At 39.8% G+C, this 22383-nt stretch overlaps 1 protein-coding gene across 1 annotated transcript in view; it reads left to right on the top strand.

The window, feature by feature from the left end:
- The first annotated feature begins 842 nt into the window (after nt 1-842).
- The window catches only part of hk2 (hexokinase 2), a 42499-nt gene continuing 20958 nt past the window's right edge, over nt 843-22383 (top strand). Inside the window, exons 1-8 of the mRNA XM_086313374.1 lie at nt 843-1138; nt 4764-4926; nt 6199-6347; nt 10665-10784; nt 13477-13572; nt 16677-16776; nt 17280-17463; nt 21346-21507. Coding sequence (XP_086169500.1) covers nt 1076-1138; nt 4764-4926; nt 6199-6347; nt 10665-10784; nt 13477-13572; nt 16677-16776; nt 17280-17463; nt 21346-21507 — 1037 coding nt within the window. The 5' untranslated portion in view covers nt 843-1075. The remainder of the gene's footprint in view (nt 1139-4763; nt 4927-6198; nt 6348-10664; nt 10785-13476; nt 13573-16676; nt 16777-17279; nt 17464-21345; nt 21508-22383) is intronic.

Raw genomic sequence — 22383 nt, 5'->3', positions numbered from 1 at the left:
TACTGTAGAAATAGGCGGATGAATCTAAATATAGCATCGATTAAAACGCTGGTTTTGGTAACAGATTAATACTAGGATTGATATGTTGTCTCTATCCTCTAAGTCAGGGGTGTCCAACTCCAGGCCTCAAGGCCCAGTGTCCTGCAGGTTTTAGATATCACCCTGGGTCAGCTCACCTAAATCAAATGATTAGTTCATTACCAGGCCTCAGGAGAACTTCAAGACATATTGAAGAGGTAATTTAGCCATTTAAAGAAGTTGTGTTGGATCAAGGACACACCTAAAACCTGCATTACACTGGCCCTTGAGGCCTGGAGTTGGACACCCCTGCTCTAAGTTCAGTGTGTAGCTCACTGAATTGTGTTTATTGCATTATTTTATGCAAATGAAAAAAATCCTCCTCCTCAAACATGCACCATAAAAAATGTCCTTTTTGAAAAAACCTTTTTGTGTTGACTGTCACATGTATTATATCTATAGCCTATAGCACATTTAAACAACGTTTAAATTCAAGTTTCAAAACACATGAAAGGCTGAATGGTGTCCTTTGTTGTGTTAAGTATTGTGGAAAGTAAAAAATCGTAGTGATTTAGCGGTCATTAAATTCTGTTATGAATTTGGAAACTGATGATGATTCATCATAACACACTGCCCTACCCAATATCGGCTGTCTTAAAAGTAACAGTATCAGTATTGATATTGGTATCTTTAATACTGGCCCTGTATTCACTTTGTATCACTTCGATACCAAATTTTGTAGTACCTCAGCACTGTTGTTCTGTAATTTTTTTGGAGAAAAGTGATATCACCGCGACATCTCTGCAGCCAATCGGCGCCCTTCTTTCTCTCTGACGTCACCACACTACCAGGTCCAGGAAGCTGGAAGTTTCACTAGACTTTTTTTTTTTTGCACAACTCTGTTTTTAAAGACGAGTTTAACTTACGAATTTAAGACAAGTTAGCACTGTTGTGTGTTTGTTATTTAAGGGAGCTGTGTTTGTATTTAATTTCTCTGTAAGTCTGTAGAGTAGGAGGACGGGAAGGACGTAAATTCGCCACACATCCCCGACTAAAGATGTCAACCTCGAACCCTCTGGCTAATTACAGCACGGAACTCCACGATGACCAAGCAGATAAAGTGAGTACTGGCGTTCAACACTCCGCTAGTTATGTTTTGGTAGCTATCTCCAGTATGGTGACGTGACATTTGAACTTGATACGTCTCAGGGAGGACGTGAAACCGGGGTCAAACAGGTCGCTAGGCTGTTAGCATGTATTGTTTGCGTGTTATTACTTCTTCCTCTTTGGCCAAAAAAATCTGCCGTTAACTTAATTAACCCCACTTCATTGCTCACACTAGAGGAAGTATGAGCAATGCATTGGGTAACAGGATTCAATAAAGCTTATTACGCACTCTATAGAGAAGGTAATGTCATATCAGGTTTCGTCAATGCAGTGTGTGTGTGTGTGTGTGTGTGTGTGTCCCTTTCTTACTCTCTGTATGGGGAAATCGTTAACGCCCTTTTCTTGGAAGAAACGGTAAAGTGTGGAAAACTTGTTCAGGGAAGTAAAAGCACAGTAATGTTAAAAACTTTAGTAGTTCCTGTCATTTGTGTCCCATTAAGCTCAGTGGGGATATACTTATAGCACCGTCCCATATCATCAATAAACCTGGGTTTTAACTGCTACGACTTGAATTTTATGTTCTTGATTGTTCATTTATAACAGGAAAAAGCCATCATTGCTGCAGAAAGCTCCAGATTTTATTTAAGAAATTTGCAGTGTGCCCAAAACAAAAGAAAACACTTAATAGCAATAAAACAAACCCAGGGTGACACAGTGGAAAAGCGATTAGCACTGTTGCACCACAGCAAGAACACCCTGGGTCTGAGTCCCCCATCTGACTGGAGCCTTGTTGCTTGGATTCTGCATGTGTGTGTGGGTTCTCTTCAGATACCTCGGCTTGGCTCCAGCCCCCTGCAAACCTGATTTGGATAAGTGTAAGAAAATGGATTAATGGGAAAATAAAATCATCCACAATAGGAAGGTTACTTAATGACGTGGTATTTACAGCTTTCCCAAGGGATTGTCACAGCGGATGTGTGCAGAAGTTTGATTTGGTGCAGTTTTTATGCTGCGACCCTTCCTGATGCAACCCTTCTATTTATTCAGGCTTGGGACAGGTTACTTAATGACATGACACCATACAATACAAGTTTACAGTATTATTATATTGTCATTATACATAATATTTTCAAAAATATTTAAATTTGTAAAAGAAAATTCATTGCAGGAATTTTTGTTTTTATCATTATTGACACAGGCTTCAAGGCCAGCCCCTTAATTTGAACACGTTCTGTTTGATAAGTTAGTGACATGCTTTGGTGAAGGGACTGTGTTATGCTGTTAACGCGGTAGAGATGGGAAAATCTGTCTTGACTGAGATCAGGCAGATAGCTACAGTCTTCTGCACAACTTGTCCTTTTCACGATGCCCAGAGGCTCACAGTTAAAACACACGTCATCATTCGTGAAAACACAGGGATGATTAGCAACCCTAGTACAAACACTTCTTCAGAAAATGGTTGATAAGATAAAGATTCTTGCATCTATCAAGATGATAGCGCTCCTCCTGGGTCCTAATCCAGTCAGTGTCAACAGTTCATACAGCTCCCTCATTCACAAGGGGTCGCCACAGCAGGCAGCTCCACGTATTTGATCTGGCAGATTTTTGCACCAGCTGCCCTTCCTGAGGCAACACCCCAGACATGGGAAAGCTCTGAATTACACCTGCTATTGATCCTCTCTTGAGGTCAATAAAGAGAGTTAAGGTTAGTGAAAGGCTAATGAAATACTCTCAATAGCAATTGCAAATAAGCGGTCAAAGAGGGTACCTCTGCCTCTACCAACGCTGAACAGGTTGGAATAGAGACTGGAGCTTTGGATAATGTTTCGCCCCTTGTCAAATCCCTTCAAAGTATAGAATAAATATCTCCATTTTACTCTATCAAAAGCTGTTTCCACGCTCCAGCAAAACTAATACCTGTGGGCCTGAAGAGTCCGAGAGGAGATGGTTAATACTGAGAAAGACCCTCGCACTGAAAAAAGAAAATCTATTTTTAACAAAAGTGTCCTTTTTTTTTTTTTTAAATTAGGTATTGGAGAGATCTGGGTTACATGCAGTACATGCATTATACTTTATTAATAAGAGAAAATGCCATATTCATTGAGAAATTTGCTCTTTTAACTCACTGGAACAGAGACGCGTTATATAAGCCATGTGAAGAATCTGCAGGTGTATTTTTATGTACTATGTACTTATGTAATATCACTGTGTGTGTGTGTGTGTGTGTGTGTGTGTGTGTGTGTGTGTGTGTGTGTGTGTGTGTGTGTGTGTGTGTGTGTGTGTGTGTGGTATCAGCCTATTTTCCTGCCGAATCTTAGTCTCTTCCTTTCAGAAAGTGTAATTTCCACTTTCATAGTACTGATGTACAAGGACTACAACATTCAATCCATTGTGTTCCCTAGATACACGGTCCAACCCAAGGACCACGGTGACCTAGTACCAGAGTTGAGTTGTTGAAATGGGCTTATTTTCATTAATTTCTGTTATAGCTGTTTTTTCTCTCAAATCTTGAACAATACGTGAAATTTTTTGTTACCTTCTTGCTTTAGCCTTGCTCCAGACTGTTAAGTTTGCCTACAAAATCTTGTAAGGATTTTCAGAATAATTTTAATTTCTTTCTTTGTTGGGACGCCTTAGGCGGGGTGTCAAACATAAGACCTGGGGGGCAGAATTGGCCTGGTAAAGACTCCAGTGCGGCCCACTAGATGGTTTTGGAAAATTTGAAGGATTTTGGACTTTTAGCTGTTCTCATAATTTTCACTGTTTGTCCCACCCATAAAGACCTCCCCCGTGGACATTCATGCTACACGGAAGTAATAAAATAATAGTAGAAACTGTTAAATGACAGGAAAGTTCCAGTTCTTTTAGAAGTCTTTTTTTTTTTAATATGTCCACAGTAAAATAAATGAATACAACAGGACATTTTATGTGAATTAACAAAAACATTCTGCATTATAACTACAGGACAGTGTGGGCAAATTTCTTCCACTTTAAGCCCAGTATTAGTTCTGGTGACAGATTTCTTTCATTTAATGCAGCAGCAGTACTTAATCACGTAGAGAAACTGAGACATGTTGAAATTACACTTCTTTTTCTTATATTTTCCCATCTCATGGATTAAGTGAGTTAAACTACACACTGACAGAAGGGGCCTTTCACTGGTCTGGCTCACTTCCATGCCCTCAGGTGTAGGATACCACAGTATGGACACAAGTTTGGTGCAAAAAGTAACATCTTCTATACAAAATGTATAGAAGTGAAGAACAAAGAGTCTAACAGTCACGTATTGAAGCAGCTGGAGCACACCTTGCGTTGGGAGTTTTAAATATCAAGCTACACAATGTCAACGTCTTCAGTTACCAGTTGGGGAAACTAGAAGAAGTCATTTGGCATTTATTTTTAACTTTAACATGATGATGCTGTTTACTCTGTGTTTCTATTTGAGTTTGTGTGGTTTTTTTTGGGGGTTTTTTTTGTTTTTTTTTCAACACTTGAAAGGAAGCTACATGCTATTAAGCAATTATCCTTTTGAACCCTGCCAAGGAAGACTGTAATGCATGTTATATTTTCTGATGCAGACTAATCTAGTACTTAGGAAATACTAACTTTGTTAATTAATTACTTATTTATTTATCTAGGTGGACAAATACCTTCACAACCTCCAGCTGTCAGATAAGACTTTGATGGACGTGTCACTACGATTTCGTCGAGAGATGGACAAAGGCCTGTGTAGAGACACCAACCCCACAGCTGCTGTCAAGATGCTGCCCACATTTGTGCGCTCCACTCCTGACGGAACAGGTAATACCCGTTTCACGTACAGGATAATGTTCATTAAGGCTGGGCTATATCATACCATTCACGGTAATACCGGTGTAATTTTGGGCAACGAGAGGAAAATGAAATATCGGGATAGAATATGGGTAAAACGCGCATGCGCAGTGCCTTTGTTTACATACGCACATGGCGGCGACACAGAATGAGAAGGCAAAAGTGGATCGTTGAATGAAACGGATGAACCAGAATTGGTTTGTAAAAATGCTGCAACTTCAGTGGTGTGGAACTGGTTTAGCTTTCGTCCGTCAAATACACAACAAAGCACTATTTTCGGTAGCGCATGCTAGCGGGCCGTCGTTATTACCGTGTTTTTTGGAAAATACGGCACACTTAAAATCAATCCTTTGATTTTTCTGAAAATCGACAGTGCGCCTTATAATCCCGTGTGCCTTATGTATGAATTCTAGTTGTGTTTACTGACCTCGAAACTATTTTATGTACACGGCGCTCGAAAATCTGTCAAATGTTTTAGTGCGACTTTGCTAAGCTATGAAGCCGCACCGCTTGATGGGTTGTTGGAGCATTACGGCTATCGTAGGCAGGAGCCTCGCGGAGTGATGCGTACTGTGCTTCAACATAATATTACCGTATTTTGTGTATAACCTCTTTTTAAGTTTTGTGGATATTATACATGGTTATGCTGAGGATATGTCGGCCAGTTTCCACTGGAAATGCCCTTTGGTTAAACTGTCAGCAAGGAATTTGCATTTGCACTGTTAAATTTTTATATAACTTTAATGCACATAAAAAACAGCTGCTTGTTTAAGTGAAAATACATTGATGGGGTTTTTTGCACTAATAAAGTTGTGGAGTTGTAAAGTATTTTGTCTATTGTCAATTATATCGTCAGTTATATCGTTATCGCAAATTTTCAAATGTATATCGTGATAAATACTTTTGGTCATATCGCCCTGCTCTACTGTTCATATGAGACTGTAAAGAGTTGGTGTAAATGACGTGTCCAGTGAAAATGTGTTCCTTGAAAAAAGTGGATTTTGTCTTGAGGCAAGATGTTCTCATCTCAAACCAAAAACTATTTAGATAATTCATTCACACATAACATGTTCAAATTTATCCTATATATCCTCTTTACCATGAGAGTATCTACTACAAGGGTGAGGAGTGTGTGTGTATATATATATATATATATATATATATATATATATATAAAAAATAAATATAATATTGTGAGTGTTGTGCTGTATGTAACTCTGGGTTTATTCTTTTGTTGAAAAGAACAAGGACAATTCCTGGCCCTCGACCTTGGTGGATCAAACTTCCGAGTGCTTCTGGTCAAAGTCATGGGTAATGGCGAGCAAAAAGTGGAGATGGAAAGTCAGATTTACGACATTCCTGAACACATCATGAGAGGCAGCGGGTCTGAGGTAAGACGCGTTCCACATTATGGAAGGCTAATTTATGTTTTTTCTTTTACCGTGTGCTTTGCTATCGCTGAGGTTTACGAGCCATGTACGAAGAACGAAGCACGCACATTGACAGGAGAAATTGGCCTCATCAACCCAAAAATGACAATTAAATTATCATTAGTTTATTTGAAGTACATCTATACAGGCAAAAAGAAAAGACTGTCTCTTAGTTCTAATGAAATAAACTCTGATCCCTACAGTGTGCTAGAATGAGGTAAATACAACCTCAGATGAACAATTACACATGAGATTTTATACTGTGTCATTATTTATGCTCAAAGCCAAAATGCAGAAGCAGCATGTGCAAAACTACACACTCTGCATCATTCAGTAACTTATAGGACCACCAATTAATAACTTAAAATAATACTTTTCAGTCTCTCAAATTATTGTGGAGGAATTTAGGTCCACTCTTTGCAGGCGTTCATTTCTTAACCGCTCTCTTAAGGTTGAGGACTGGACTTTGACTGGGACACCTTGATTCTTTTCTCTTTCAGCTGTTCTCTTGTAGACATGCTGCTGTGTTTGGGATCACTGTTCTGTTGCAGAACCCAACCGTGACCAAGCTCTAGTAGTTAACAGATGACCTTATAGTTGACTTTAGAAAACTTTTGGATACAGAGGAGTTCATGGTTGATGCAATGGCCTTGACTTTGCAACTCTGCCAAATTAATGTTTGCTCACATGTTCTTTTCAGAGAGATGTTTCTCCTGGCAACCTTTCCAAGCAAGCCATATTTGTTCAGTCTTTTTCGAATAGTGCTGTCATGACCTTTAACATTGAACATGCTCACCTGAGGTCTGTAGATTCTAAAATGTTTTGTGTTTTGTCTGAGGGAAACTGAGCATTAAATTTACTATGATGTTCCCTGGGAAGCGTGGCAGCTGCCTTGAATGTTTTTCCCATGTGAATAATCTTTTTCACTGTAGAAAGAAAAAGGAGTTCACATTGTTTGGAAATGCCCTTCCAACCCTTCCCAAACTAATGGACAGCAAGCTACTGAAAACCTCTGCTTTTATAGACAGGCTCACACTTGCTGATGATCAGTTACAGTGGCTTGCAAAAGTATTCGGCCCCCTTGAACTTTCCCACATTTTGTCACATTACAGCCACAAACATGAATTAATCTTATTGGAATTCCACGTGACAGACCAACACAAAGTAGTGCACACGTGAGAAGTGGAACAAAAATCATACATGATTCCAAACATTTTTTACAACGACACTAAACATAAAGCCAGGGCAACAATGGAACGGTTTAAAACAAAACATATCCATGTGTTAGAATGGCCCAGTCAAAGTCCAGATCTAAATCCAATTGAGAATCTGTTGCAAGATCTGAAAACTGCTGTTCACAAACGCTGTCCATCTAATCTGACTGAGCTGGAGCTGTTTGCAAAGAAGAATGGGCAAAGATTTCAGTCTCTAGATGTGCAAAGCTGGTAGAGACATAAAAGACTGGCAGCTGTAATTGCAGCAAAAGGTGGTTCTACAAAGTATTGACTCAGGGGGCTGAATAATTACGCACACCCCACTTTTCAGTTATTTATTTGTAAAAAATGTTTGGAATAATGTATGATTTTCATTCCACTTCTCACGTGTACACCACTTTGTGTTGGTCTTTCACGTGGAATTCCAATAAGATTAATTCATGTTTGTGGCTGTAATGTGACAAAATGTGGGAAAGTTCAAGGGGGCCGAATACTTTTGCAAGTTCCCCCACTTAAAATGACTAAATACTTTTTTGCCCCACTGTATATCACCACTAGGGATGGGTATTGAAAACTGGTTCTTGTTGAGAACTGGTTCCCACTGTTTCAATTCCTTGGAATTGTTTGCCATTTTTGCAAATGATTCACTTATCGATTCCAGTCGCCCCGGATGACGTCACCACGTTGCGGAGCGTCATTTACCTGGCAGGAAACGCGGCGCCTAACGCTCAAAAGTTTGATTATACTTTACGAGAACGGCTGACAACAGGGCAACTTGCAATACTTGCAAAGTAGATATTTCATTTAAGGGAGGAAACACTACGAATATGCAAAAGCATTTGCTCACAAAACACGCGATGACCTTAAATGAATGTCGTGTTTTTAATTCCGCTCGACTCGTGAATCTCAACCCAACAGCAGCGGTAACGTTTGCACGTCCTCTCCCGTTAATGCGGCAGGTAAATAATCAACTAACAGTGCATATTATGTTAGCGCGATCTGCCTTATTACAAAACCTGCCATTACTGTGCATTTAGGTGACCATGATGAGAGAGACAGACAGAGTCTGGCTGGCTCAGATGCTGGCAGTTCTCACTGCAGTCTACCGGTAGCGTCTCCTTTCAGGCCAGGATAGACGAATGTCACCGAGCAGTAAGTTTGTGGTCAAAGGCTTGCACCCATTTGCCACAGCAGAAAAAAACAAAAACAACGCTTGGACACTGCTAGCACGGGGCGCCTACACAAACGCAAAGCAGGAGATCAAGCATAGCTGAATATGTTTCCAAACCAACTTCATTCTAAGCCAAAGCCATTTTTTCTTGTAAAACAAAGGGGTGCCTAGCAAAAAAGTTTGGGAACCACTGATGTAGCTCAACATGAAAACCAAAACAACACACTAATTAACAACCTCAGTGTCGCTCTTTTAAGACTGTTGAACTGAACTCAGTGCATGAAAGAGATCAAATGCTTGGTTTATAAATTTTAATAATATTGCAATAACAGTTAGGCATGTATAATTATCCTTTGTTTGTTTTAGAGTGACAAAAAAATCCTCGCGTTTTATTTTAATGTTGTGTAATTTTGCTTTGCATTTAACATCATACTACTGAGCATTAAAGGAGAGCATTACTGCAAACCAATCAAATGTGCTTATTTAATTGTTTCTCCATAAAAGCAGAAGTTTTGAGAATTTTCTGCTGTGGAGGAACCAGGTGTGTGTTAACACAGGGCCACAATCTTCCCAGGAGTGGGTTTCCTAGCAGATTCATGCCACTGTTTATTAAGAGCTACATGCCAGACTCTGCAGGGCTCATTTAGCATGTTAAATGTTAAAGTTTGTGTCAGTACAGTTAGAAAAAGACTGAACAAGTATGACTTCTTTGGAAAGATTATCAGTAGAAAAGCTCTTCTGTTTAAAACAAACATGGAGCAATAAAACATATTTACTCATGTGTGTTCGCACAAAACTGTAGATAAATCATAAATAAACCTGGTGTTTATAAATATACTTGTACCTGGATTTGTTTGTACTTTATGATTACGTTTAAAAGTGCCTCTAACTATGTGTACAAACAAATGAATGGATGTGTTTTTCTTTAGGAAATTTGAACAAAAGTCTTTAAAATGATGCAGACTGCAGGCAACAAACACAAAGCTGTTGTATTAGAATGAGTTTAACATGGTTGCAAGAGCAAAATTGGATGTTGCTCACTTGTCAAAATCTCACAGTGGTTTTGCGTGTTAAGCCATTTTTTGTGCAGATTAAGAACTTTTCCATGCAGGTATTTGTAAATGCGTAGCAATGTCCTTTGGTCCGATGAAAACAAAAAAGGAGAAGTTCTGCCATAATACACAGTGCCACGTTTGGCAAAAACCAGACACATCAGCAATAACACCATTATACCACCGTCAAGCATTGGGCTTGATGTGGGCTTGTTTTGCAGCAACAGGACCTGGGCACTTTCCAGTCATTGAGTTAGCCATGAACTCCTCCGTATACCAAAGTATTCAAGAGTCAAAAGTGAGGCCATCTGTCTGACAGCTAAAGCTCGGCTGAAACTTGCAGCAGGACAATGATCCCACAAACAGCTGGAAATTTCCAACAAAATGCCTGAAAAAGAGTCAAGGTTTTGAAATGGACCAAACTGTAGTCTTGAGCTGTGCATAAAGGAATGCCAATGTAAAGTAGAGTGGGACGAAATTCCTCCACAAAAATGTTGATAAAGTCACACAGGAAACTATTACTTCAGCTTATTGCTCCTACTTGTGCTTCTACAAGCTACTTAATTCAAGGTGTTGAACTGTAAAGTCCTTTGAAAGCTTTCTTTATTGCATGCCTGAGTTGAGATGTTGTTTACAATTGCCATAGCAAAGATGTGATGAAGTGATGTATAGTGATGTTAGTAGGATTTAAACGGCTTCAGGACTCGTAATAATGTATCACATGGTTCGTTACACCAGCAGCATTGCTAGTTGGATGAACAATGCACACATGTATGGAAAATTAAAGATGCAATTTTTTATCTTGCAGTTAATAAGAAAATTGACCTTTCTTCTCTTGTAGTTTTTTGACCACATAGCTGCTTGTCTGGCTAACTATCTGGACAAGATGGGCATGAAGGACAAAAAGCTTCCTCTGGGCTTCACCTTCTCGTTTCCCTGCCAGCAGACTAAGTTGGATGAGGTGAGTGATTTAAAAGTTCTGCCCTCAAATCACAGATTTGGATGGATTTCAATAAAGATTCAATTCAGTTAATTTCTTTCTTGTATTTCTGTTTAAGTAGAACTCTTTTTTTTCTGTGTTTAGATATATAAAGAGTTGAAATTGTTTAAAATAAATTAATGATAAAATAACACAATTACTGTTACCATTTCAAGTTTGGCATTTTAGTTGTTTCTGAATGAGTCAGATTTTTGTTTTTGACCTCTTCAGAAGTTCAAACTGCTACCATACTTTATATCTAAAGTATGGTAGCAGATATATTAATGGATTAATGGATTGCATTTATTGGTCATCTGATAACCTTTCTTGTCTGGACGAAGAAGGGGATGCGGAGAGCAGCATTGCTCTGCTGTTGCATGAACTGGGCCTTTATTTTTTGTTCTTTCAGGGTATTGAAAATAGCGTGAAGTTTCTCTAATGGTCCTCTGCTGTCAGCTTTTACTTGCAGCAGTCAGTGAGGGCTTCATCACACTGCTGTTTTTCTTGGGTTATTACGTTGGCATTCTTTCTAACTCTTCTTTTCCTGTGCAAAAAGTGATGCGGTCCAGTCTGTGAGTATCTGGACACTTGCTCTTTGTGTTCTTGTTGATTTATTTCTTTATTTTACTACATTAAAGTGCCAAGTCTCAGTTTGTGTAAGTAAGGGAACAGCTGTGTGATATATGTAACAGTTTTAACACAACACATTTGCCATTATTATGACAGCTCACTTCACTCAATAAGTTGCAAACATCTTCAACATTTACTGATATTGGAGTTTCCATCCTTGTTTCTAAATTGAGCAGCAAGTGCTGCAATTTAAAGCAATCATGCTAAAAAGCCCTTTGTTTGCTCTGGCCACATGTTTTTAATGCTTAATTGTATAATATTTAAAGAATCTAGCTGATTCTTAGCACGCACGATGCTTTTGTGTCATTGTGCATTTTACCTGTTGCTTCCATCAGCAGTGAAATATTCAATAAATGACAATATCACAGTTCTAATTTGACATACAGCCAACCTCCTATGCTTTTCCAAAACCACTTCTATACTTAAAATAATGGTTTGGGTTATGAGACTTTTTTCCCCTTCAATTCAGTTTTTTCTCTTTCCATCTTTTTAAAGGAAGCTCATTTTAATTCATCAGTAGAAATTTGGTTTATGGAGGGTGGATGTTTTTGTAAATTGGCCCTAAGTGTACATCTTCAGGAGCTTTTTTCCCCCCGTGTACTCAAAAGGTTTTTTTTTTTTTTTGGTTTTTTTTTTTGTCCACCATGGAGAAGACTTCCTCAGCTTTTTGCTATTTTCTACTTTGTCTGTGCACCCTTGTGCAACAGATGACACAAACTGATGTTTCTTGTAGATTTTTCTTTTTTTTTTCTTGGTTTTTATTTGTTTTTATTTATTTATATTTTTTTTTTTACATTTTTTAGACAATTTGTTCTTCACATTTTTACTTTTTTTTTTTACACTTCTCAAATTGACAGATAACTCCACCACAGCCTAATATCCAACACTCACTCAGCTTGAACCCACAGGTGAGCACCTTTGTCCATAAACATATGTTGAAACGACACGCAGCTTCCTAAGGTTTTAGTGACCAAACTGTTCCAGTACTTTCAGACACAGTTTTGCATATATTACAGCTGAGACTTGGTACTTTAATGCTGTCTGTTATATTATTTTAGATTTAATGTACAAACCTGTTTTTACAGTGAAGATGGTCACAAGTTTTTGTGGCTGTTTTAAAAATATGCAGTAAAACTGGTTACAGCAGACAGAGGAGGCATTCAGTCTTCTGTTTTTCATTTCATTTTATTTATTTTTTTACAAGATTTACAAAGTTCATACATTTTAAAAGAGAAATTATTAGTTAGCAGATAATTACTCTGGCTTTTTTTCTATTACTAGCTGCCAGTTGCTGAGTGACCTTTCCTGTTTCGTATTCGTCTGTAGTTTGTACTTGATGACTAACAGATAAAAAAATAAATGGGAAACACGTGTTGTGCTGAGTTCAAAATCTGAAATCATGCCATCAATAGAAAGGTCACAGTCTCCTTTTGCCTGTGATGCACACAGCCCTGCACTGAATGTGTCACCTGAGGTAACATGTTCACTGTCATGTTCACACATGACCTCAACACAAATCAAACTGATCCATCATCAGCTTGGACTGTGAACATATTTTAAAAGTCTTCATGGTGGACTCTCTCTGGGCTGAATATAATCCTTCCAGCTTGAAATTTCTTATTGATAATACTCATTAATTTTTCTCTGAATGAATGCTGGTTAGAATGAGCAGCTTTCATGTCCCAGACCAGGCTGTGTTGTGGAACTTTATAAAAAGATAAATGTTTATCTTTGATTTATAGAGTAATTACCACCGGCTGTTTATTTACTTTGCTGTTTTAAATGTCCATATTTTACAGGGAAGAGTTAGCATTTGGTCGTTGTCAGGTTCAGTTATTATTAACACAGTGTGCGTTGCCACCTGAGTCGGGGACTCTTACAGCCAGCGGTGAAGTATGTTTCAGATTTTAGGTGATTTGTAAATCACTTGGTTGATTCACTCAAGCATTCTGTGAGTTGATGAGGTGTGTAACAACTCTGAGCAATATATCATGAAATTATTTTTTAATTGACTTGTCCTGTTGTTGTTTTTTTCCATCTGCAGGCTGTTTTGATGTCTTGGACTAAAGGCTTCAGGTCAAGTGGGGTGGAAGGACAGGACGTGGTCAGCCTTCTGAGAAAATCCATCAAGAAAAGAGGGGTAATTATCCAAATTTATAAAGACTTGAACATTTGGAAAGGTATTGAAACAGTGCTAATTAAGTGTAGCTGCAGTTACATTCACTGGCTTGCCACTGTGTTAGGCACACCTTAGTAGTACTAGTTTGGACGTCCTTTTGCTTTCAGAACTTAATTCTTGATGGCATAGATTCAGCAATCGTCAGGAAACATTTTGGTCTGCACTCCCGTGATATCATCACAGTTTCTCCAGATTTCCCGGCTACATATCTGTAATGCAAAGTTCTGTTCTCCTGCATTCCCATAGTTACTCTATTCGATTGAGATCTGCGACTGTGGAGGCCATTTGGGTACAGTGAAATCAGTGTCATATTCAAGAAAACGAATTTAGGATGATCTGAGCTTTGAAACATGACATGTTAATGTGTGGGAAGCAGCCATCAGAAGGTGGGCATACTGTGTTCATACAGGGATGGATCAGGGATCAGCAACAATACCTCAGCTACTGTGGTGTTTAAAGGAAGTTTAACTAGCAAGTAACAAGAGGCCCACAGTGTGTAGAGCAGAAAACTCCACCCTTCTTTAAACTCATTTACAACTCTTTATGAAAGGTTGTAAGGACAAGATGGGAGAAACACCCTTCAACCATGTTATGAATGTTGGTTTTTCATACTTTGTCCACCAGAGGGCACTGTGCAGCGTTCCTGTTTGTATCATTTTTGAAACAGCAGGAATACAACAGAAAGTTGAGACAGATATACTGTAGATCAGCGGTCCCCAACCACTGGTCCGTGAGTCGTTTATTACCGGGCTGCAAGAGTTGAGGCTCGGGTGTGAAATGTATGGTTTTCAGGGTTTTTAACGTTATTTATTTATGTTTTTAAATCATATTTATCGTTAACTCTGTTTCCCTGGGTCTTTGCCCGTGTGTTATGAAGAAATCTTTGTTTTTCGGTACCGGTACTGGTTTGTTTGTTTTTTTGTTGTTGTTGTATTTATCTGCAACGCCTTAAAGTCCGGTCCGTGAAAATATTATCGGACATAAACTGGTCCGTGGTGCTAAAATGCATGGGGACCACTGCTGTAGATCAGTGTTTCTCAACCTTTTGGAGCCACAGCACATATTTCACATTAGAAAAATCACATGGCACACCACCAAACAAAAATGTCACAAAAAGCATATTGATCATTTTTCCCTTCGCACCAGGGATAGTGGAATTGGCTTGCTTTGTCCCCAGTATACCTTTTTTGCTTTCATCTGACCACTACTCATGCTAGGGCCTTCATCTGGGTCTGAATTTTCTCCAGGACCAGGTCAGAATGACTACTTTTTCTTTTCAAATATTTATTTATTGCTATTACACGCTGCGTTGTCTCACTCACAGTGTGACTTTATGCAATTTCTTCTTTGTCTTCTTCTTCTTCTTCTGTTTTACTGGCAGTTGGCAACCGATTAATTAGAGCAGGTCGTTGTACTGCCCTCTAGTGGAAGACATTGTAGTTGTTCTGCCCGTGACTCACACCAGCCGCTCGGTGTACTAATCAGGTGGAACCAGATAATCTTCCACAGCACACCTGATCATTTCTCACGGCAATCCTATTTGCCGCAGCACAGTGGTTGGGAAACACTGCTGTAGATGTAATTAATTCACTAATTAAGTGAGGACTGCTAAATAATTACACGTAACACATAGTAGAAAAATCTTTTTATGTTTCATGTCCCGGGAAAAAACCCAAACCATTAGACAATATATCAGATTTTAAGCTTTGCTGTGTAAACTGTAACCTCTGACCAGTCAGCCTGGCACAACTATGCTATGGTTAAGCAGCTAATACATTAGCATCGTTGGCACACTGAATATTTGCATTAACAGGAGTTTGAACAGGTGTACCTAATAATGTGGTTCATCAGTGCTTATTCCTCAACCTGCAGGAAAAGATAGACTTGGGCACACATGAGAAACTCAGTGTAGAGGTGTTGTTTCTCTCATCCTGTCTGATTATAGTGTGAGGAAACTTTGCAACATGATCTCAAAACACGCCTGACACCACAAGGCAAGCGTGCTCGTTTTACTCCACTGTTTCATGACCAAATCGTTCTAATCGTTAAATCCCACAAGTCAAGAAGAAGCATGCCCATCTTGGCAGTGGTCAAAATCATTCAACCACTGACTCCTTGTCATTGGTTGGATGATGAAGAGCATATAACAGAGCAGATGAGCAGATCAACCATCACTTCTCAAAGCCTTTCTAATTTCTTCAGTAAGCTGGCTGAAGTAGTGGAAAGACTCAGAACAACATGAGTAGACAAATGCAAACCACCAGCCTGACTTGTTCTGCTATACATCTGCCACAATGCAAACATGTCCATGCAAGTTGATAATTTTCATGTATCCAGGGGCTTTATGAATCATCTTCATGAGCATGCATACATGGGGAAAAGGAGTAAGGACTGAACCCAGTGCCAAAACTAGAGTTTATGGTGAATTCTGAGTATACGCGAGGCTTGGCTCACCTCAAACAAGATATTTAGTGTCTGTTGACAACAAACTTACAAGTAATTCACACTGGCTCTTTTGGAGCAGCAAATGGTAAAAAAGTACAAATGGTACAATGTGAGAGTTTGCTTTGGTTTCTACGTGAACACACAGTGCCAAAGAGCATCCTGGTTGGAGCTCGTATGCAAATCGTGTACTCTAAGGGAGGACTGATATTAAATAAATGGAGCAGATACAATAGAGCCTTCGCAATGTGAATGCTCAGGCTCTAATAACTTGGAAGAAAAGATCTTTTTGTGCAGGCTAACACTACATGCGTCTTGTGCAGGTGACCTGGGGTAATGACAGCATGAGCTGCTGCATTGTGCCTATTAAAGATATCAATGATACTTCCAGCTATAAGTATGGAAGGTCATCCACAATAACTAAACAAATGTCCTCAGCAAACCTCAGCAAGAAAACACGTTTAGATAAAACACCTGCATAATGTCCTCATAAAAACTTAAAGATTGATTTCAGTGTAGTAAATTAAACAAAATGAAGTGCTGAAGTAAATCCAAAATACTGTGATGCAAGAAGTAGTGAATTCAAATGAAAGCTTGTTTTAATAAACAGATTCTCATTGCAGGACTTTGACATTGACATTGTGTCTGTGGTCAATGACACAGTGGGAACCATGATGACCTGTGGCTTTGATGACCGTCACTGTGAAGTTGGCCTCATTGTAGGTAAGTCTAATGTAACAGTGACTATAAATGGATTATGAGGCTCAGTGAGACTTCTACCACACAACAGTGATGTAACACCCATTAAACTGCATCCTAATGGATGAACTGCTCCATCTGTTTTCTTCTTGGGTAAAAATATCGATGTTCATGAAAAAAAAAAATCTTTTAATGCTGAAGGCCAGAACATGTGGCACCTCACTGTTGCACTCAAAAAAAGAAATTTCCCTGCTGAAGTTTCTTATTCATCTCTATTTAATTTTTCCTTAATGGATTTCATTCAGATGCAGTTTCTGCTGCAAAGTGTGATATTATTGTTATAGTATTATATTTGTAACTTGTATTGTAAAAATATATACAAACTAGAGGAGAGAAGTGAGCACAGGTGCTTTCACACTCATCTTGTAAGTGTAATCTTAAATGTGCCCACTAAGCCCAGCCGACCTCTCAGTTAGTCGTTATATAGTTACTGACAGAGTTGTTGCAGTGAAATCTCTTTTCTCAAGGAACGGGGACCAACGCTTGCTACATGGAGCAGATGAGGAACATTGGTGTTCTGGATGGTGACGAGGGGCGGATGTGTGTAAATACTGAGTGGGGTGCTTTTGGGGACGACGGGGCCCTGGAGGACCTACGCACTGACATTGACCGGGAGCTGGACGCAGGCTCATTCAACCCTGGCAAGCAGCTGTGAGTGTGTTTGTTCTCACACGACTTGGTATTAGATAAAACATCCCACGCTGGTGGCTTCACAGGCAGGCGGGTTTGAATTAGAAGCGACTCTCTCTGATTTCCATTCATGTGGGCATATTGAAATACTTTGTCTGACTGCTTCACCTTTGTTGATGTTGTTGCTGATATTATGTAAATAACCTTTTTCATATACTAATTCAGAGTTCTGTCAAAAAAGTCAGTATGTCCTGGAACATTTGCGGTTTTGCAGACATGTGGACATGTGACAATCATGTAGGTTCAAGTGAATAAGGCTTCAGTCACACAGGCCTAGAGATTGGTCCATGACCATCTGGCAACCACCGGTCGTGAGGGAAAAATGAATATTCGGCTCTGCTAATACTGGCCAGCTGCTTTCAGAGTATCAGTGAAAATGAAAAATGCGATGCAAACTGGAAATGGAGCCCTTCAGCACTGCAGCCGGCAAATTTCAAAAGGCACAGCTAACTATTTCTGGTTTATGTTTCTTTAAGTTTTACTGCTGCTTGGCTAGTTGTTGGAGTATTTGCAGACAAACATGAAAAACTAAAGGTGACCTGCAGGGAGGTTTTTGGTGCAGCACCTTCTTTGCAACTGATTTCACCCAGCGACAGCCATCAACCTGCAGGAACCATTGGCAACCTGTCAGAAAAGCACATTTTTCCCTAGCAACCAGTGGTTGTATCACATCCAGTATAGTGGACAGCTCTTGATATCACATGAGAAACCTCAATAAGAGGTCTGGGCCCAGACAGGGTTTAATAGAGTTAGGTGACGGATTTAAGTTTGCGTGACCTTAATTTCCAGTCACAATAAAGCATGCAGTGCGTCACAGAGAGATTAAACAGTTTATATACTTCAACGAATGACTTTAATGCCTAATTGGTGGATCATTATTACCATGTAATTCTAAAACAAAAATCAAACTTTTGACAGTTTATTTATTAAAATCTTTGTAGTTCTGATTGTCTCACACTTGTCAAACATTGTTATTTGTTTGTCTAAAAACATAAAAATAATACTCTGCTGGAAAGGCAGTTTACCTCAGCATTTAATTTGGGAACAGCTTTGTTATGTGCTGCTTACTCAATGAGAGTAATGTATTCTGAATACTTTGGATTACTTAATATATTATCATGCTTTTTTACAACTACATGAATGTACTATTGCTTTATTAATCCTTTATTTATCCAGGTAAAAAAATCTCATTGAGATTAAAAATCTCATTTCCAAGAGAGACCTGTGTGATTGCTGTGTGATTTATTACTATTACTGAAGGTTACTCGCCATACCAATACCAACTAGATGTTTAAATCTTAATATAAAATGAGTAACAGTAAGGTGGACATTAGGTAAGGCTGCACTTTTTGCAGTGATCTCGTATATAAAACAGGTCCGCGGCTCCAAACCGTAGTAAAGGGACCTCTGGCTATTACGTCGGGTTCCGTGTCGGGCTCGTAGCTGAAAACTAGCTTTACTTTATTGTGTGGTTCAAGTTTGCTAGCGAGAGACAGAGAGAGGCGTTGAAAGGCTGCTCCAACGGAACTTTTTGTTTCTGAGGAAAACACGAACACAGTGTACAGTCGAGTCTTAATAGCTTACTTACAACTGGGCTCGTCAGGCTCTCTTTTTGGCTGCAGTGGTTATTATTATATTTACATGCTTCCAGCTCCCGTTTCTGCTCGGTGACAACTTGTACAGTGGGGCAAAAAAGTATTTAGTCAGCCACCGATTGTGCAAGTTCCCCCACCTAAAATGATGACAGAGGTCAGTAATTTGCACCAGAGGTACACTTCAACTGTGAGAGACAGAATGTGAAAAAAAAATCCATGAATCCACATGGTAGGATTTGTAAAGAATTTATTGGTAAATCAGGGTGGAAAATAAGTATTTGGTCAATAACAAAAATACAACTCAATACTTTGTAACATAACCTTTGTTGGCAATAACAGAGGTCAAACGTTTACTATAGGTCTTTACCAGGTTTGCACACACAGTAGCTGGTATTTTGGCCCATTCCTCCATGCAGATCTTCTCGAGAGCAGTGATGTTTTGGGGCTGTCGCCGAGCAACACGGACTTTCAACTCCCGCCACAGATTTTCTATGGGGTTGAGGTCTGGAGACTGGCTAGGCCACTCCAGGACTTTCAAATGCTTCTTACGGAGCCACTCCTTTGTTGCCCGGGCGGTGTGTTTTGGATCATTGTCATGTTAGAAGACCCAGCCTCGTTTCATCTTCAAAGTTCTCACTGATGGAAGGAGGTTTTGGCTCAAAATCTCACGATACATGGCCCCATTCATTCTGTCCTTAACACGGATCAGTCGTCCTGTCCCCTTGGCAGAAAAACAGCCCCATAGCATGATGTTTCCACCCCCATGCTTCACAGTAGGTACGGTGTTCTTGGGATGCAACTCAGTATTCTTCTTCCTCCAAACACGACGAGTTGAGTTTATACCAAAAAGTTCTACTTTGGTTTCATCTGACCACATGACATTCTCCCAATCCTCTGCTGTATCATCCATGTGCTCTCTGGCAAACTTCAGACGGGCCTGGACATGCACTGGCTTCAGCAGCGGAACACGTCTGGCACTGCTGGATTTGATTCCCTGCCGTTGTAGTGTGTTACTGATGGTGACCTTTGTTACTTTGGTCCCAGCTCTCTGCAGGTCATTCACCAGGTCCCCCCGTGTGGTTCTGGGATCTTTGCTCACCATTCTCATGATCATTTTGACCCCACGGGATGAGATCTTGCGTGGAGCCCCAGATCGAGGGAGATTATCAGTGGTCTTGTATGTCTTCCATTTTCTGATGATTGCTCCCACAGTTGATTTTTTTCACACCAAGCTGCTTGCCTATTGTAGATTCACTCTTCCCAGTCTGGTGCAGGTCTACAATACTTTTCCTGGTGTCCTTCGAAAGCTCTTTGGTCTTGGCCATGGCGGAGTTTGGAGTCTGACTGTTTGAGGCTGTGGACAGGTGTCTTTTATACAGATGATGAGTTCAAACAGGTGCCATTCATACAGGTAACGAGTGGGGGACAGAAAAGCTTCTTACAGAAGACGTTACAGGTCTGTGAGAGCCAGAGATTTTCCTTGTTTGAGGTGACCAAATACTTATTTTCCACCCTAATTTACAAATAAATTCTTTACAAATCCTACCATGTGAATTCATGGATTTTTTTTTCACATTCTGTCTCTCACAGTTGAAGTGTACCTCTGGTGCAAATTACTGACCTCTGTCATCATTTTAGGTGGGGGCACAATCGGTGGCTGACTAAATACTTTTTTGCCCCACTGTACTTTTCCACTCACCTTTTTCTCCCTCCTCACGCTCACAGACACATAACGGGTATGGCAGTGCATTCTCCGTGCAGCACAGACTACACTGCCCATGAGGCTACATTCTTTAGGGCTATGCCTGTAACACTCTGCCTGCATATTAAATCATTTTTGTGAATCATTTTTTAAAATATTTCTTTACGTCATTATGCGGGCCGCAAGTAGGGGTGACATGGGCCGCGAGATTGAGACACAGGCATTAGAGCCTCTTAATGCGTGTTTTGTTTGGGGCGTGGAAACCAAAAATAGAGAGAGCATAGCCGAACATATGAAACAGGAAAATACCGCCATGTAATCCCTTAATTTCAGCAAAGTAACTGTATTCTAAATACCACCTTTTTAAACGGTAACTGTAACAGAATACAGTTACTCATATTTTGTATGTTAAATACGTAACGGCGGTACATGTGTTCCGTTACTCCCCAACACTGTGTGTAGATGTACATAAATAGAGCTCATCATATTTTATAAATATATGTATATCACATTGTTTTGCTTCTCTTTTTTTCATGTTGCATGCAGGTTTGAGAAGATGATTAGTGGGATGTACATGGGGGAACTGGTACGTCTCATCTTGGTAAAGATGGCCAGATCACAGCTGCTGTTTCAGGGCAAGACTACGTCAGAGCTCCTCACCACCGGACACTTCAGTACCAGCCACATCTATGCAATCGAGAATGACAAGTTAGTTTTTCTTTGTGTGTGTGTGTGCACATCTGCACCTTGACACTGCATTCTGTGATATCTCTCAGATGGCGGATTAAGTGCAAACCTGTTGAACATTATGTTAGTAGCAACGAGCTATGCCAGGAATTAAGATGCTCATCGAAACTGCCGAACAACCAAGAGCTACATCTGACACTCTGCAGACCTGAATTAGTCTGTTAAATGTTAAAGTTCATGACAGCACAAAAAAAATGTGAGTGTGAATGGTTGTCTGTCCCTGTGTGTTGGCCCTGTGACAGACTGGCGACCTGTCCAGGGTGTACCCTGCCTCTCGCCCTATGACAGCTGGGATAGGCTCCAGCACCCCCCGCGACCCTGAAAAGGATAAGCGGAAGCGAATGGATGGATGGATAGATAGATAATAACCAGTCCATTCACCATTCGGATGAAACTCATTCATGCAACAGGAGCCCAATCACAGCAAGAAATCTCTAACAGAATGGTGAAAAAGGCAAAGAATCAAGGTGTTGTAATGGCCCAGACCTCAGCCTGACTGAAATTCTGTAAATCTGACTGAAAGAAAGTAAATCTCCAAAAGTTGATTCTGTTCATCTGGACGTAGCGTTTTGTGGGAGAAACGTTTCGTCACTCATCCAAGTGACTTCTTCAGTCTCAGCTGACTGCAGGTTCCCCAATCTTATAAACAGTACGTTTGCATAATGTCATTATGCAAATGTATTCAAATTTACTGTACTGCAAAATGTACTGTTTATAAGATTGGGCAAACCTGCAGTCAGCCGAGACTGAAGAAGTCACTTGGATGAGTGACGAAACGTTTCTCCCACAAAACGCTACGTCCAGATGAACAGAATCAACTTTTGGAGATTTACTTTC

Source organism: Aulonocara sp. 'chitande type north' Nkhata Bay, linkage group LG12 (assembly GCF_057382095.1).
Source record: "Aulonocara sp. 'chitande type north' Nkhata Bay isolate Kocher_YH1m ecotype deep benthic linkage group LG12, A_spYH_male_GT1.1, whole genome shotgun sequence".
In the NCBI taxonomy this organism is placed as follows: Eukaryota; Metazoa; Chordata; class Actinopteri; order Cichliformes; family Cichlidae; genus Aulonocara; species Aulonocara sp. 'chitande type north' Nkhata Bay.
Note: the sequence above shows the minus strand (reverse complement) of the source record. Positions and strands in the feature narration are given on the sequence as shown.